Source organism: Scyliorhinus torazame, chromosome 13 (genome assembly GCF_047496885.1).
Source record: "Scyliorhinus torazame isolate Kashiwa2021f chromosome 13, sScyTor2.1, whole genome shotgun sequence".
NCBI classification, from domain to species: domain Eukaryota; kingdom Metazoa; phylum Chordata; class Chondrichthyes; order Carcharhiniformes; family Scyliorhinidae; genus Scyliorhinus; species Scyliorhinus torazame.
The window spans coordinates 79,647,334-79,665,947 of record NC_092719.1 but is presented as its reverse complement, the minus strand read 5'-3'; the positions used below and the strand labels follow the sequence as shown (position 1 = coordinate 79,665,947).

The 18,614-nt window shown below is 44.8% G+C and overlaps 1 protein-coding gene across 4 annotated transcripts in view; it reads left to right on the top strand.

Moving 5' to 3' along the window:
* The window catches only part of itpr2 (inositol 1,4,5-trisphosphate receptor, type 2), a 333,090-nt gene that overhangs the window by 161,455 nt on the left and 153,021 nt on the right, over positions 1–18,614 (top strand). For all 4 annotated transcript variants that reach the window (XM_072471852.1, XM_072471851.1, XM_072471850.1 and 1 more), the window contains 10 exons: positions 3,290–3,409; positions 4,464–4,649; positions 5,216–5,467; positions 8,073–8,217; positions 8,435–8,585; positions 8,903–9,105; positions 9,846–9,963; positions 13,587–13,638; positions 15,808–15,973; positions 18,299–18,466. In XM_072471852.1, the coding sequence (XP_072327953.1) occupies positions 3,290–3,409; positions 4,464–4,649; positions 5,216–5,467; positions 8,073–8,217; positions 8,435–8,585; positions 8,903–9,105; positions 9,846–9,963; positions 13,587–13,638; positions 15,808–15,973; positions 18,299–18,466 (1,561 nt within the window). The remainder of the gene's footprint in view (positions 1–3,289; positions 3,410–4,463; positions 4,650–5,215; positions 5,468–8,072; positions 8,218–8,434; positions 8,586–8,902; positions 9,106–9,845; positions 9,964–13,586; positions 13,639–15,807; positions 15,974–18,298; positions 18,467–18,614) is intronic.

Here is an 18,614-nt window from a genome sequence, read left to right as displayed (position 1 = left end):
CTCTCCTTTTGGCCAGCTCCACACCCAGGTCCTGATAAACGCGCAGCTCACTCACTACCTTCCCAGGTTCAGCGCCTCATCTGCCTGGCCTACCTCAAAATCCGTTCCTTATCCAGGAACTGATGCAGGCGCACCACCATCGCCCTTGGCGGCTCGTTCCCCTGTGGCTTCCTCATTAGCGCCCTGTGCGCCCGGTCCAACTCCAGTGGCTAAACAAATGCCCCCTCTTCCAGCAGCTTTTCAAACATCCGCAGCTCATACATGCCGGCGACCGCTCCCTCATTGCTCTCCCGCAGACCCACGATCCTCAAGTTCTGCAAACGTGACTGATTCTCAAGGTCCTCCACTTTCTCCTGCAGCCACCTCTGTTGAATCCGCATCAACCCCATTTCTGCTGTCATCGAGACAAGTTGCTTCTCGTGTTCCCCCACCGCATCCTCCACTTTATGGTTCGTCTGGCCCTGGGCCTCCAACCTCCTCTCCATGCGGTCGATCCCCGCCTTTATTGGGTCCACCATCCTGACCAGGTCCCCCAAGTTCTCCTTCCTCTGTTAGGCAAATTTCTCACGGAGGAAGCTCACTAACTGCTCCGTCGACCACTGGGCAGGCAGGATCAGACCCTGACCCTCTGTCATCTTCCCCTGTGTCACATACACCACACCAGCTTTCGACGATTGTTCCCTCCTTTTTCAACCACTTCTGGTCCACAAATCCATACAGCGGTGGGACACTCTCTCCTTCCACCCCTCCTGCACCTTTTACAATCTTTCAGCCCTGCCGTTAGCTGGGGAAAAGGTCCAAAAGATCCACCACGAGCGGCAGCTACCAAATGTGCGACCAGTCACACCATGGCCACCACCGGAAGTGAGATTTCACTTTCCTATCCAGTCAGTGGGAACTTGTCAAATGCCTTCCTGAAATCCATGTGGACAACATCCACTGCACTACCCTCATCAATCCTCCTTGTTATTTCCTCAAAAAGTGCTATTAAGTTAGTGATCTACCCCCTACAAAACCATGCCAACTATTTCTGATCATTCTGTGCCTTTCTAACTGACAGTTCATCCTGTTTCTCAATTATTTCCAATAATTTGCCCACCACTGAAGTTAGACTGACTGGCCGATAGTTTTCAGCCCTCTTTCGATAATGATACAACGTTTGCAGATCTCCAATCCTCGGGACCTTGCCTGTATATAATGAGGATTGGAAAATGATCACCAAAGCATCTGTTATTTCCACCCTGACATTGTTCAACAGCCTGGGATATAATCCATCTGGCCCTGGTGATTTATCCACTCCAGTACTTCCTCTCGCACTGTGCTTATTGTATCTACCTGAAAAGGTGCCGGAATGTGGCGACTAGGAGCTTTTCCCATTAACTTCATTGCAGTGTTAATGTGAGCCTACTTGTGACAATAAAGATTATTATAATAATATTTCACACTAATCTTCAACTAGAATGTCTGCATCATCCACCTCCTTAGTAAAGACAAAGTATGCATTGAGAACCCTGCCCAGATCTTCTAAGTCAACCCACAAGTTACAATGTACATCTCTGATAGGCCCTACCTTTTCCTTAGTTATTCTCTTGTTCTTAATGTACTGGTAAAACATCTTCGGATTTTCTTTGGTTTTATCTGACAATATTATTTAATTTCCTCTCTTTGTGCTTGGACCACCATCTCCCCAGCTTTGTGTGGAGATTGCTAGGTCACTCCATTGCCCCAGGAGGGGTCCGCTGGTGGAAATAATCGCCCCTGTCCAGGGCTCCTCAGCCAGGAGTTTCAGCCTGAGCAGTGGCCACCACTAGCTGTGGCATGGCTGAGATTGCTGAGCTGTGGACCCCCTGATTGGGCTGACAGTGAGCAGACCACTGTTCTCAATTGGATGAAGGTCCCAATAGCAGCTTCTTAATTGGCCACCACTGGCAATGTGATGCCTCAGGGTCCTGTCTCCAAACCCCCCACACCCACCCACAACCACCACTGTTGCCAGCAACTGGATTGGCCACCGCTTTCAACCCTGGCAGGGCAACTACAGCCCAAAACCACCTCTCTTTTTGAGAAGAGGGGTACAAGCAGAAAGACTCCTCTGGGTTAGAACCCCTACCTGCTCCTGGAATCAAGTTAAGGCTTGGCATTGAGAGGAGAGGTTTGTGTGGGGTCTTTCGAAAGGCTCGTTCAAAGGGGGTGATGGACGTTTAGTCTGCGGATTGACATTGTGGAAAAGAAAAACAAGGAATGCGAGAAAGACAGCGCCACAAGGCGGGATGGCAATAAGATTACAATCTTCAAAGTGATGGGGCTCCAAATACACATTTAATGTTGTCATAATAACTCAGAAAGTGATGGAACAACAGAACATCTTGTGCTTTCAACTCCAAATGCTTTTGCACTGCAAATTGACGTAAAGGCAAGTTCACAACGATGCTAAGACCAAAGAAGCACCCGAGACATTCATGAGCAATGAGACTATCAAACTGTCCCCTGAATCAATGAGATTAAAGGATAGAGGGGGAAAAATATTGGAATTACCAAGAGAGAAATATGGATCAAATCAGGTGTGGCAAGAGAAATAAAGAGATTGAAGTAAGAGGGAGAAATAAAATCAGACTAAAAAAGTTGAAAATTTGAATGTTGCTGAAAAGAGAAACATTTTGCTGAATTCATCAGGACAAACATAAGAATGTCAAGATTCAAAGACTTACATACAATATACATGATTTTTATCCCATTACAAATAATTATTTATAATGGTATTAAGTAATATTTATTAATTATTATCATACTTTTATATTCTACAATTTACCCTACTTTTCTCCTGTAGTATGAATTGTTGTGATTGTTTGAAATTTGTCCTGATGAAAATGGGATCCAAGGTTATGGGGAGACAACAGGATTAGGCTATTGAGTTGGGCGATCAGCCATGATCGTGATGAATGGCAGAGCAGGCTCGAAGGGCCAAAAGGTCGTCTCCTGCTCCTATCTTCTATGTATCTACGAGTGTGGGATGAGAATCTTTGGACATATAGTCTAGTTTCTTTTCAGAAGTATTTGAGTTCTGTACTGCCAAGAAAATTAGAAAGTTTAACCTATTTGCCACCCGCGTATCTCGTCCCTTGAGAAATTACGGGATAATTTTGCCCAGTTAATCATGGTGCATGCAAACCTTTAGCTCGTTATTAACTTGCCAGCAGATTCTAGTCCAATATTCAGAAGGCGTACCACAGGGAAGTGAAGGGATTGATGCTAAAATACCTGCTCATTTGCGGCATTGATTTTCTTGCAGGTTCTTGGATTACCTGTCAGATCTTTGCGTATCCAACAACATTGCCATCCCCGTCACTCAGGAACTCATCTGCAAATTCATGTTAAATGCTTCGAATGCTGACATTCTCATTCAAACCAAGTAAGCAGTAATGTGTCTTTGCAGGATTGCCGACCTTCTAACTGGACAGTTTAATGTCATCTCTGCTGGCATTGTGAAATTATAGAGTGAGCTATATGTCCCTTAACCATTGTATCATCTGTCTGTATGATTATCAATACATCCGTACACTGTGATAAATTGTGAATTTATCCCTGTCAATTCTAAGATTTATTTGAAAAGTCCAGAATTATTATTGGCACGTTTGAAACCTGATCGATTTTAATTGAAGTTACGCAAGATGATGGTAACACTGGAGCTAAAACAAAACGATGAGGATGCTGGAAAGCTGAAATTGAAACAGAAAATACCCGCAGCACCTCGGCTGATGAGGCATTGCCTCTGTTTCACTCTGCACAGCCTGAGCTGTTGAGTGTTTCCAGTATTTCCTGATTATGTTTCACAAGACAGCTATTTGAATGGCCATTAATTGGGCCTTACTTGCAGGAGATCATGGGTAAATGCCATGGGTGACGGTGTTCGGGTTTGTGGGCTGCTGTGAAGTTTGTTTTTTGGAGTGGGTGAGGGTTAAGGTTCTGTGTGAAATTATGACTGAAACATTTAATCGTTTCAAAGGAAGAGGGTCCAATTGGCTTCTGGAAATGTTTTACTGTTTTACAGACCAGCAGAGGTACACAAACATATACAGTGAGTCTGTGGCTGTAAAGCCCTGTGAAGATTCCCATTAGCTGATGGGACTAGGGGTCACAGATTTAAGGTTTGGTGCAGGAAGGTGTAAGGAAGAACATTTTTTATGAAGCGAGGGGTAATGGCCTGGAACTCACTGCCTATGAAGGTAGTGGAAGTGGAGAAGATCAAAACAAAACAAACTCGGAGGGTGCGGGGTTAGATGGGGGGGCTGGGGGGGTGGGACTGGCTTGATTGCCCTACTAAGAGCTGCCATGGATTGAATGGGCCGAATGGCTTCTTCTGCGCTCCATGACTGAATGGCTGTTATTTACAGTCCTTTGTTACTCCGGTTTTGCTATTGCTTGTGAGCCTCATATTCCTGTTTTAAATGTCCTGCTTTGTAAAGGCTGTTATCAAACCGTGGGGACTTCACTTTGGAAAGTTCCTTACTTGAAGATTATGTTGAAGACGACGAAGTTTGGCTATACTGGATTGATGGAGACAAGGAACCTCACGGCAAGTCTATCCGGCATCTAGCGCAGGAGGCGAAGGAGGGAAATAAAGAGGATAAGGATATTTTAACATACTACAGGTAATTTTTCTGGAATAATTATTAAAGCAGGTTTTGGGGGGGGGAAAAATTGTTGTTAAAGATGTGGGTGATACTATCAGGCAGCATTGATTACCTATCCTGGGCTCCCTCAAAGGTATCACGAGTCTACAACAACTTGCATTTTTACGGCTACTTTAACATAGTAAACCACCGCAAAGGTCGGCATAGAGGATAAGCTGAAACCCACTGATATCAAGTCAAAGAAAGACATCAGGGCTGGTGATTGGTTAAAGAGAGAGATTTTAAAGAACATTTTAATGAAAGGGAAGGGGTTTCTGGAGAGAATTCTAGCAATCTTAAAGGCTGTGGGAGTGGAGGAGATTAAGAAACAGGGAGAGCGCAAAGCCGTGGAGAGATTTTAAAACCAGAGTAAGAAATAAAACATGGGTGTTTCTGGACTGGGGGTGGGTGAGTGGGACTTTGTGCAGGTTCGGGTTTGGGCATGAGTTTGTGATGAGCTCCCGGTTAAGGCGGAGGTATGATTTGACATTGGCTTTGATCATCACCGTTTTCCTACATCCACTTTCCCCTTTTCCTTCCTCCAGGTACCAGCTGAACCTGTTTGCAAGAATGTGCCTGGACCGTCAGTATCTTGCCATCGATCAGATCTCGACACAGCTTGGCGTGGACCTCATTCTTCGCTGTATGTCGGATGAGAACCTTCCTTATGATCTACGGGCTTCCTTCTGCCGCCTGATGCTGCACATGCACGTGGATCGAGACCCACAGGAGTCGGTCACCCCCGTGAAATATGCCAGGCTGTGGGCTGAAATACCCACCAAGATCACAATTCACGAGTATGCCTTGTTTATGCATTTATTTAAATCTTAAGTTTTGTTTTTTTAGCAGGCAGCCTGAAATAATGAATCAATTGAGTATGCCCCTCCCAATGCCACGGTATAATGTATTGAATGCTCTGTTAAAATGCTAGAGCAAAGCAGAAAGAAAGAACCTGCATTCGGGTAGCACCTTCCATAGCTTCAGGAAAGAATGGCTGAAAGGCAAAAAATAAACAGTTTTTTAAAAAATTCCTTTTTTATTTTGTATCTTTCATAACATCAGGACCCCTCAAAAAACATTTACCACCAAGCCCTTTTGTAGTGTCTTCACTGTTGTAATGCAACAGCAACCAATTTACAGACAGCCAGGATCTCTCAACAGCAATGTGATGATTTTCTGACGTTAGTTGATTATAATTAATAATTTACTAACTATTAATACATCGTCAGAACATGCAAATGACTTTGTTTAATTTGTGCTTCTACTGCTTGTTTAGATTTGATTATGACCAGGGATTATCACAGGTGGTAGGCGGTGGTGTAACGGTCACAGGACTAGTAATCCAGAGGCCTAGGCTAATGCTCGGGGAACAACGGTTCAAATCCCACCAAGGCAGCTGGTGAAATTTTAATTCAATTTTAATTAAAGTCTGGGATTGAAAGAAGCTAGCCTCCGTCACAGTGACGAAAAAAATCCCCACCTGGTTCACTAATGTACTTTAGGGAAGGACAGCTGTTGCCATGTGTGACCCACATGTGGTTGACTTTTCACTGCTCTCTGAAATCGCTCCAAAAGTCACTCAGTTGTGTCAAAGTCTAAAAATGAACTCCCTTCCTAACACGCTGAGTGTACCAACACCATATGAACTGCTGCCGTGTGTACCGTCTACAAGATGCACTGCAGCAACTCACAAAAGCTCCTTTGGCAACATCTTCCAGACCCGTAACCTCTACCGCCGGGAAGGACAAGGGCAACATGGGAACACCGCCACCTGCAAGTCCCCCTCCTAGCTGCTCACCATCCTGACTTGGAAATATATCGGCCGTTCCTTCGCTGTCGCTGGGTCAAAATCCTGGAACTCCCTCCCGAGCAGCACTGTGGGTGTACCTATACCACATGGGCTGCAGCAGTTCAGGAAATCGGCCATGTTCTGAAGGGCAACTAGTGATGGGCAAGAAATGCTGGGCTGGCTTCCACATCCCATGAACGGATAAATTAAAAACAATAAAGTCTCTGGCTACCGCCTAATCACAACCAAGATTGGCTTCAGAGCAGTGTGTATGCACAGATTCACAGAGACTCTTAAGTTAGGAAGAGGAAAGTTTCCAAGATAGTGCTTGGCCATTAAAAAAGACTGGAGGTATTCAATAGGGTGGTTACTGTATCGAGGAACTGTTTCCACTTGTTTGTGAATCCAGAGCAAGGGGGCATAAGAGTGTGTGTAGGTGTGTGTGTGGGTGCCGGAGAGTGTGGGGTGTGGGAGGGAGGGGGGGCAGTACCATAGTTGTGCAGGACGTTGAAGTGGTTTTAATCCTTCTAACTTTTTCTGCGTGGCTATTTTGCTAATTCTGCATGGCTATTTTGCCAAGAGAGTCGGAACAAACCGAAGTCTCTGATTTAAATGCAAGTATTGGATAGTTCCATGTGCAGGGTCATCGTTCGGAAATACCCATGAGATCTTTTAGCGTGAGGAATTCCAGCCTCAAAATTGTAAGTCACACAGTAGAGGAGGTTAACCTTTGGCCATATAAGGACTCAATGCTAAAAAGCAAACAATAGACTTGAGAGGGATGTAGCCTTATTGCTTCCACAGCTATTTCTGCTCTATTGTGCTTCAAAAACAACCAGGGTGTTGTAAAATGGTGATTCCAGTCACGCAAGTCCACTCCATATGATTTGGGTATTCCACAGAAGATAATTGATTAGCTTATGTCTGGACAGATCTTGGCTATTGTGTTATGGCCCAGGTGTTTTAAAAAAAAAAAAAAAAAAAAAAAATGCCCCAGCCATAACTTCTGCATGGTCCGTTCTTCCTGTGATTATCAACACCTTTATCATAACCGTTATCCCTGTAGTTTCTGTCTGCCTGATGGCATGTAGCTTTATAGTAATGCAAATAGTGAGAGCCGGTTACAAGTTTCTGTCCACTTTTGAAGTAATTCTTGACATCAGCAAGTATGAAATTCCATAGGTCTTTTGCCTTGACATTCTGATTTGTAACCCACAATGGAAACTGCCAGAAACAAACCAATGCTGACATGTCAGGTGACCTGTGGCGGCCATCTTAAGTCAGTGTCTTTGCTTGGAACAATTCCTTTAAAGAAGTTCAATATATATCTGACCAACCAATGACATTAAGACTAATTTTCCATTTGCACACGTCACATCGTCATGACAATATTCACAAGGGAATATTTATTGTTTAATTGAAAGAAAAAAGTAGAATAACAGGAAGACTTTCATGATGAGATGTTTGACATACTGTTTCATGACATACATTTGATGCTAAAGCTCATTTGCTTTTGTACTCGTCAAGATTGCGTCGGCCCCAGTGTTGTAATAGTTGTGTAACCTGAGGTTAGGCTTCTGTCTGATGAAGTATCTCCGTTAATCTTTGGCCAGGTATGACTCATTCACTGACCCCTCACGCGATGACAAAAAGAACAAGTTTGCTCTTACGGTGGACTTTGTGGAGGAGTACCTTAAGGATGTTGTGACTCAGCCATTTCCCTTTGGAAACAAGGAAAAGAACAAGCTCACTTTTGTGGTGCGTAACAGGGAGCCGGGTAATGTTAATGCTGGGAATACACCATTCCCCATTTTTGAGGATTACATAGAAATTGCAACATGGAGACGCGATCCTGTAGCTTGACACTGAAGTGGGCTGAGCCCTATATATTGGGATTGAGAATGTCCACGTTTCTGTTGACTTTGTTGTTTAGACCTGTGGCTCAACTGACCAAATCCTTCCGTTGCTTTTCCAGGTGGTGAATTTGGCACGAAACCTAATCTACTTTGGGTTCTACAGCTTTAGTGAGCTTCTGAGGCTAACCCGAACGCTGTTGGCCATTCTGGACTGTGTCCAGAATCCTCCACCCTCATATTTGGAAAGACTGAGCAAGTTTCAAGATGGAGGTCAGTTTCGAGCTCGGTAATATAATTCTTCAGGGTAAGAAACTAAATAAAGCTTGAGCCTCAATAACATGGGAAGTGGTTGTATCTACCCTGTGGTTCCTCCACCTCCCTCCCCCATGTACAGGACTCCACTGCCCCAGTGCATTGCTCTGTGCTCAGCATAACCACGCAGGGAAAATGGAATTTGGTTTCCTTTTCTATGTAAGTGGCACAAGACGAGCCAAAAATTGCATCAGCAAGATGTTGCTAATCTTCAGTTCCAGCAAAGTGGCCTCCCCCACCACCTCCCATGTCATCTCTTTCCATCATTTTTGCAGGGAACAATGTGATCCGGACAATTCACGGAGTAGGCGAGATGATGACACAGATGGTTCTCAGTCGAGGGTCTCTCCTCCCGGGTGTTCAGCTAGAGAGTCAAGACAGCCAGACCAGGACGATACCAGGGAAGCAAGTGCATGCTTTGGAGAATGAGGACGTGACCGTCATGGACACAAAGCTAAAAATAATCGAGATACTGCAGGTACGCCTTTGACAGATTGGAGTTTGCGGCCAATGCATTTAGTCAACCCATCTTTCGTGTGCAGATTGATAATGAGCACCCAGGAAAGTGACTATCTGTATTAGAGCCTCGTACCATGTGGGCGTGATAGAGTGGCTCATTGAATTCTTGAAGACATTAGATTTACCAAATTCTATAAATAGACCACGCTTTATCTATGCTGTTAAATAAGAGATTAGTGCAGCAAATCAGGGAGAATGCTATAACTTAGGAAAAATTACGTAGTATTTACCTCACAGAAACAGGTTTCTGGATCTGATGTTCATGTGCTGCATGATCCTCCTAACACATTACCTCAACATACCCTTTAATTCTTTTCTGCCTCCTGTTTGTCTTTGAACGTAGCAATATTATTCACCTCATTAATCTTCGTGAGAGCGAGTGCTGCAATCTAATCACTGAGTAAAAATGTTTCTCCTGAATTATTTTTTGAAGTTATTAAAGACTATCCAATATTTATGCTCCCCTTTAGTTTAATCTCTTTTGAATGGACATTTCTCTGCATCCATCCAGCAAACCCTTTTAGGAGCAAAATTGGTTCTGGTGGCAAATGGTTAACTTTTAGAAGTGACCATTTAACAAAAGGGTTAATTTTCCATTTGAAAATACACCAAACGTGTTTAGAGTCCCTTCCTGCTCATGATTATTATTCAATATGAATCTGTGCTGCCTGGAATTGTGAAAATGGCTTTTTTTTTCAGTTCATCCTCAGCGTTAGACTTGATTATCGCATTTCCTATATGCTGTCCATCTATAAGAAAGAATTTGGTGAGAACAATTCTCTTGACTCCTCGACGGGTTTATCGGTGGAAGTCGCAGGTGAGTGTACACTCGCTGTGTGTTGAGGCATTAGCAGGATCTTTTGGCCACCGAGACACTTTTCAAAAGGCAGTCACAGCAGAGGGGAAACCCCAGCAAATCACAGCCAGTTATCTAATCCTTTCCGATTAGGAAGCTTGAACCGTTTTGTTTCTTCAAAATACAGAGAATGCATTTTGGGGGTTGTTGATTTTGTGTTTGTAACCTAGCTTAGAATACTAAAGTAGCAGCATGCTGCCAAACGAGTGTTTCTGTTTTGTGAAGCACATTTGTTCCTGTTTATGAAAGAAGTGCACAACATATGTCTTTATTGTGTGCTGTTTTTGAACTCTCTTTCTCTGGGGTTTGAGCACACTGGCTCATGAATCTCATGCTCCACCAGAGTGGATCATCTGCTCCGAAGCTTTCATCGTCAAAGTGCTTCAGCTGACTTGAGGATAAGTGACATTGGCCCTTTTTTCTCTTTTTCTCTTCTTTTCCACTTTTCTCTCTCGTTCTCCCTCTCGTTCTCCCTCTCGTTCTCCCTCTCGTTCTCCCTCTCGTTCTCCCTCTCGTTCTCCCTCTCCTTCTCCCTCTCCTTCTCCCTCTCGTTCTCCCTCTCGCTCTCGTTCCCCCTCTCGTTCTCGCTCTCTTTCTCACTCTCTCACTCGCTCTTCTCTCTCTCTCACTCGCTCTACTCTCTCTCACTCGCTCTACTCTCTCTTTTCCTTTTGTCCTCCTTCCTCTCTCTTCACCAAGCTCGTTCCCTTTCCTCTCCTTTCTCTTCCTTTCTATCTTTCCCCCAACCCCCCACTCTCTTTTTGGTGAGCCTATTGACATTTCATCACATTTTCGAAAGTGCAATGCGTACGTCTCTGGCGGGCGTCATCCCTAATTGCCCTCGAGAAGGTGGTGGTGAGCCATCATCTTGAGGCCGCAGCAGTCCCTGAGTTGTAGGTCCACCCATCGTGCTGTTAGGGAAGGGGTTCCAGGAATCTGACCCAGCGACAGTGAAGGAACATTCGCCACAGTATAACTGACGTTGAACGTGCAGCAGAGTGGACCGTTAAATCTGGCGGTTTCCTGTGATCACTGTACCCTGGTGCAGTTGCAACAGTGCTCAGCTTTCAGACTTTTCGCCTGGTGATTCAGGCATGATGGACTTGAGGCATCACATGATGGTCCTTTTTGAGCTGGCTTGTTACCATTTCTGAGGCGAACAAAACTGGGCGCATGAGACTATACCGAGACGTAGACTCTGCAATACGAGTTTGTGGGGCTAATATATTTCAAATTACAAAAAATACAAATACAGCAGCAGGTAGGCTACCATAAACATTCTTCCAAGTGGAGAATTTTCAAACAATTTGGCTTTGTTCTTTCACAATAGAGACTGTGATATGTGTGCATGCGACTGAATGTGTGAGTGTACGCATGAATATCTGTGTATGCTTTATACAAAGTGTATTCTGGTGGGAGTCCTTTTCAAATGGTGCGGTTAACCTTCATGTTTTTAGTGTAAAAGTTAAGTGGTGTTCGAGTATAGATCTAGAAAGCAGAAACCCATCACTGGATCATTGGCCATAGTCATAGAGGTCTACAGCACGGAAAAGGCCCTTCGGCCCATTGCGTTTGCGTCAGTCAAAAAAAACCATCTAACTATTCTAATTCCATTTTCCAACACTTGGCCCATTGCCTATATGCCTTGACATTGCAAGTGCACATCTAAGTACTACTTAAATGTTATCAGGGTCTCTGTCTCCACCACCCTTTCAGGCAGTGAGTTCCAGACTCCCACCTCCCTCTGGGTGAAAAGGTTTTTCCTCACATCCATGGACTTTAGTGAAGCATTTGATAAGGTCCCTCATGGCAGGCTGGTGCAAAAGATTAAATCACATGTAGTCAGGGTGAACTGGCTGGGTAGATTCAGAATTGGCTTGGCTATAGAAGACAGAGGGTAGCAGTGGAAGGGTGTTTTTCCGAATGGAGGCCTGTAACTAGTGGTGTTCCACAGGCATCAGTACTGGGACCTCTGCTCTTTGTAATATATATAAATGACTTGGAAGAAAACTTAGCGGGTCTGATTAGCAAGTTTGTGGATGGGGTCTGATTAGCAAGTTTGTGGATGATACTAAGATTGCAGGAGTTGCGGATGATGATGAAGATTGTTCGAGAATACAACAGGATATAGATAGGCTGCAAAATTGCCAAAGAGAAATGGCAGATGGTATTTAACCCAGACAAATGCGAGATGATGCATTTTGGTAGATCCAATACAGGTGGGAGTTATAAAATAAATGGAAGAACCATCAGGAACATAGAGACACAGAGAGATCTGGGCATAGAGACACAGAGAGATCTGGGCATAGAGACACAGAGAGGTCCACAGATCCTTAAAAATGGCAGCACAGGTGGAAATGGTGATAAAGAAAGCATATGGCATGCTTGCCTTCATAGGGCAGGGTATAGAGTATAAAAACTCAAATTATGTTACAGTTAAACAGAACGTTGGTTAGGCCACATTTGGAATACTGTGTCCAATTCTGGTCACTGCACTACCAGAAGAACGTGGAGGCTTTGGAAAAGGTTTCCCAGGATGTTGCCTGGTGTGGAGGGCATTTGCTATGAGGAGAGATTGAATAAAGTGGGATTGTTCTCCCTAGAGAGACAGAGGCCGAGGGGCGACCTGATAGAGGTTTGTAGGGGTATAGATAGGGTGAACAGTTGGAGGCTGTTTCCTAGGGCAGAAATTATAATTACAAGAGGGCACAAGCTTGAGGTGAGGGGGGGGGGAAGTTTTTTTACGCAGAGGGTGGTGGTGGCCTGGAATGCACTGCCAAGTGAGGTGGTTGAGGCAGATACCTTAGCGACGTTTAAGACTTATCTAGATAGACACATGAACAGACGGTGAATAGAAGGATACAGGCAGTTGGTCTAGATGGGACACGTGATCAGCGCAGGCTTAGAGGGCCTGTGCTGTGTTATTTTTTGTTCTTTGTTTTGTTCATCCCCTCTAAACCTCTTGCCCCTTACCTTAAATCTATGCCCCCTGGTCATTGATCCCTCCACCAAGAAGGAAAGTTTCTTCCTGTCTGCTCTATCTATGCCCTTCTTAATTTTATACATCTCAATCATGTCTCCCCACAGTCTCCCCTGCTCCAAGGAAAATGACCCAGGTCCATCCAATCTCTCTTCATAACGAAAACTCTCCAGCCCAGGCAACACTCTGGTAAATCTCCTCTGCACCCTTTCCAGTGTTATCACATCCGTCCTACAATGTTGATTCCAGAACTGCAAACAATACTTTAGCTGAAGCCTAACCAACATTTTATACAGTTGCAGCATAACCTTCCTCCTTCCTCTGAAAAGACTGGGAGTAATTTAGTATTTTTGGTGTAAATGGGGTGGTATTGGTTTAGCTGCTTGTTTGTGCATCTCTGCCGATCTTCATTTCCACTGACTGCCTTGGGGAGAAATATATGACAGTTGACTGGTGCTGTATCGCTTGGAGCCCAAAGTCTAAATTACCCACTGTTGCTTGATGCGCTAAGGAGTAGGAGGCAGGTAATGGAGCTCAATAAATCACATTTTATCACACCTCTGATAATGTGTTTGCATTTAAAATGACGTTTTGTTTTGTACAGTGCCAGATCTTGAAGCCATTGGAGAACAGGCAGAGACTATGTTTGCAGGAAGGTAAGAGATACTTTCATGTCGTTTCCCCCCAAAATTTTATGGTAAAAATAAATTTATTGGGGTACGTTTTGACTTTGGTATTGTAAAATAGTGAATCAACGTTCCATTTTTCATCGTCCTGAATTGCTGACCCATATCAAGTTTACATGGTATAGGAAACTTGTTAAATCCTTGTGCTTTCTTTAGTCCTGCAACATTGCAGATTTTGTTTTAAACTGCAGACTTTGATCAAACTGAAAACATTCCTGGTCTAATGTACTGGCCCAGGCCTCTCCCTCGATGCTCTATGGCATAGCCCGTGATGTCATTTTGATGGGCTTCGCTAGCAACAAATCAACTCCATTGCTATCCGAGACTAAGCGCGTCCTCGGTGCGGATTGGTGCTTTTTATTCTGTAGTGCCCTGCTTGGGTGACTCTTGTGTGTTTGGTTTCAGTTTTGTTTCAAGATCGAGCTGAAGAAGGGGTGGGATTTTATCTTGAACAGAGTGGTTAGTGAGCATTCAATGCCTGAAGATTGAGCCAGGGAGGGGGAACTTTACGGATTTCTCTCCCATTAAAGGTGCCAGATCACTCGAAGGCTTTGCAAAAACTGCAACTCTTATATTCTGTTTAACTGAGGCAAGCTGTGGGTAAGGCTCAGCTCCACACAAGTTGAAGTGTATCCCTAGAGGGGATCCCACAGCCTGAGAATCCAGGCTGATTTACCCAGCTTGAAGATCCAAACCAACCGACGGTTTAATACCGCGCATTCTGAAGTGATCATCGCCTACAAAGTCCTCAACCCCAGCCGTGAAGATCCTCAAATATCTCACACCCAGATTATTTTGATACTTCTCCTTTCTCCTCTGTGTGTCTGTCTTGTGTGTACGTGTGGATGGAGGGTGGGACGGTGTTTGGGGAATAGTGAGACTAGTAGACCATTGTTCCACTATTTCCATTATACGTTCATCTTTTACTCTTGTTATAAAGAAATAGTTTCTTAATGTTTTCCTTACAAATTGCCTGTAACTCATTGGAACAGTCAAGGGTTAAAGATCTCAGGAAAAAACACAAATTATTGGTTAACTTGGGACTCTGTGAGGCTGGAACTGACCGTGCAATCGGCTGGGGTGTCGTAACAATGGATAGACAATATAAAATAAGGGGTACAATTCTTAGGAGATGAGGAGCCTGGGTGTAGGTATGCATAAATCATAGAAGGCCTGGGTTGCACTGCCTGGAGGTGTGGTGGAGGCAGGACAGGTGGAGAGCGCAGTTAATAAAGCATATAGTATTCTGGGCTTTAGGAGCATAGAGTACAAGCGCAAGGCAGTTATTTAAAAAAAAAAAAAAAAAATTTAGTGTACCCAATTCATTTTTTCCAATTAAGGGGCAATTTAGCATGGCCAATCCACCTAGCCTGCACATCTTTGGGTTGTGGGGGTGAATCCTACGCAAACACGGGGAGAATGTGCAAACTCCACACGGACAGTGACCCTGAGTCGGGATCGAACCTGGGACTTTGGCGCCGTGAGGCAGCAGGGCCAGCCCACTTCGCCACCGTGCTGCCCAAAGCACGGCAGTTATGCTAAACTTGTACAAGGCACTAGTTAGACCTTAGCTGGAATATTGTGTACAGTTATGGGTGTCACACTATAGGAAGGATAGGAACGCATTGGAGAGAACGTAGAAGAGGTTTACAAAAATGGCTCCAGGGATGAGAAGCTTTGAGCATAGATTGGAGAGCTTGGGACTGTTCTCCTTGGAGAGAAGAAGGCTAAGAGGAGATTTGATAGAGATGTTCAAATTCATGAGGGGGCTGGGCAGAGTAGATCGGGCGAAACTGTGCCTGCTCTTAAAAGGATCAAGAACGAGAGGGCACAGATTTAAAACGATTTGCAAACGAAGCCAATGTGATGTGAGAAATAACTTTTTTTACACAGCCGTGGTTTGGGTCTGGATTGCGCTGCCTGGAAGTGTGGTGGAGGCAAATTCAGTCGAGGCAGTCAAGGGGGTAATAGATGATCACTGGAATGGAAGCATTGTGCAAGGGTGTGGGGAAAAGGCAGGGGAATGGCACTAAGTAATGATGCTCGTTGCGAGAGCCAGTGCAGACACGATGGGCCGAATAGCTCCTCCTGCTCCATAATGATTCTGTGACGTGCAAACAATTTGATTCTCTTCCACAGCCAAGAAAAAAACCCAGTGGAACTGGATGATGAAGGAGGAAGGACATTTCTCCGAGTCCTCATCCACCTGATTAAGCATGATTATCCCCCGCTGGTCTCCGGTGCCTTACAGTTACTCTTTAAACACTTCAGCCAAAGAGCTGAACTTCTGCAGGCTTTTAAACAGGTAAGAATCCTTCGGTAAATTATTGTTCAATTCTCTTGCATCTCACTCTCTTCCTTCAGCTTCCTGCAGCACTGTGGCACAGTGGTTAGCAATGTGGCTTTACAGCGCCAAGGTCCCAGGTTCAATTCCCGGCTGGGTCACTGCGTGCTTAGTCTGCACGCTCTCCCCGTGCCTGCGTGGGTTTCCTCCGGGTGCTCTGGTTTCCTCCCACAAGTCCCGAAAGACGTGCTGTTAGGTTATTTTGACATTCTGAATTCTCCCTCTGTGTACCCGAACAGGCGTCGGAACGTGGTGACCAGGGGCTTTTCACAGTAACTCCATTGCAATGTAAGCCTACTTGTGACAATAAAGATTATTAAATTATTTTTACGCTCTCTATTCTTGGGCGAAATTCTCCTACCCGCCCCGCCACATTTCTGCCCCGACCGGCCGGCGGGAGTCTCTGTAACACCGGCCGGTCAATGGGGTTTCCCGTTGTGGGGCAGCCCCACGCCGTCGGGAACCCCCCGGGCGCCGGCAAAACGGAGACTCCCGCCGGCGGGGAATGACGCCCCTTATTCTATATGAACAAGAGTAGAACATTTAGCCATCCAGCCTTCCTTCCTTTATTTAATGAATTTGTGTGGGATTTTGTGCATTGGGACAATCATCCAAGGTTACAGGTGAAATCCTATAAAACTCACGGACCTCTATGTCTAAATACAATCTTAAAATAAATTATTTTGTGTACAATTTCTTTGAGGGGGAAAAAAACAATCCTGCAATCGTTTACTTTTTGTGATTAGGTCCTCTGGCATTCTAGTGCCGTACTGAGGGAGTGCAGCACTGGCAGAGGTTTTGTTTTTCAGTCGAATCGTTAACCTGCTGTCTACCGACTTCACCAAGGTGAAGATTCTATAGAATTGTTTTTGATGAGGAAAAAGGGGAAATTCGCCCCAGTATTCTGGCCAATACTTATCCATCCTCCAAGGTCGTTGAAACAGATTTTCTGGTCATTTATCCCATTGCTGTTTGTGAGAGCTTGCTGTGCACAGAATGGCTTTCACGTCTCCTACATTACAGCAGTGACTAATTTCTTCCTTTTAGTTTCCCTTTCCATAGAATTCCTACAGTGTAGAAGAAGGCCACTTGGCCCTACAAGTCTGCACCGACCCTCTGAAAGAGCGCCCTACCTACGTCCACTGCCCCATCCTATCCCCATAACCCCACCTAACCTGCACATCTTTAGACTGTGGGAGGAAACCGGACCACCCAGAGGAAACCCACACAGACACTGGGCGAACAGGCGCACTCCACGCAGACAGTGGCCCAAAGCCGGGATTAAACCCTGGTCCCTGGCGCTGTGAGGCAGCAGTGCTAACCACAGACTGTTTCCTTCGCTTCTCATTCTTTGTTTCATTTTCTTCTTTGTTCATCGGACTCAGGTAAATGAACTAAAAAGACATTTAGAATTTTGTTCCAAGAGACAAAATTAAAACCTCTTTTTGCTTGTTTGGAGACAGCACCTTGTCCTCGGTGGTTTAGTATTCAGTTGGGTCGAGGGCGATGATTGGAGGAAAGGGCTGGGTGATCAAGGCCCATAGTGCTGGGTTTTGAGGCCATGCACCCCCACCAGAATCAATGTAGGTGGCTGGAGAGCAGGCAGGCAAGAAGGTCCATGGAAAAGAAAGAGGGGAAATGGAAAACCAATTCTGCACACAGACGTTGTTGACTCTTCCCATTCACTTCCTGCTCTTACAACAACAACTTGCATTTATATTGCACCCTTGGCAAAATAAAACAGCCAAAATTGCTTCACTGAAAGATAGATGATAAGCAGCAACTTAGAGGTTGGGGGAAGGGGGGTGCTGGAGGTTAAGGAAGTGAAGAGGTTTGGGAAGCGAATTCCAGAGCTTTGGGGCCTAGGTGACTGAAGCCATGGCCTCCAGAAGTAGGGCAAAGGAAGTACGCGAGGTACAAGTGACCAGAATTCGAGGAGCACTGAGATCCCACAGTAGGGCTGAAGGGTGTTGCAGAGGTGGGGTGGGAACACCAGGAGGGATTTGATGTGAGGATAAGACCATTAAATTTGAGACATTGCCTAGTCAGGGAGAAAATGTAGATCAGAGAACATAGCTAAGTGGGAATGGTATTTGGTGCAAATGGCAGCAAAGAATTTGAAGTGTTTGTTTATAGAGAGTGAAGATGGGATATTGTCCAGGAGAACTTTCATTAGTCAATAACTGTGCAGTCTTTTAATTCTTTTGGATAAAGTACAAAAGTACTTTGATCCAAAAAAAGTCCTTTAAATAGTATTGATGGCCTATTTTTTTAAATATTATGCAGGTCCAGCTCCTGGTTTCCTCTCAGGATGTGGACAACTACAAACAAATCAAAGCTGACCTGGATTTGTTACGATTAACGGTGGAAAAATCAGAACTGTGGGTGGAGAAGAAAGGGAACTACAGCAACAGTGAAACCCAGGCTGAAGGAACAGATGACGTGAAGGCCGAGGTTTGTTGAAGATCCGGGCCTGGGGCCCTGATCTCAGCACAATTTGCCCGAAATGGGTTTCGCCGGCACTAAAAGATCACGGAAGTTTAAGCTCAAGTCATGTTTTGGTTATCTTTTGTGCTAGAATTAATTAATCACCAATCATTGA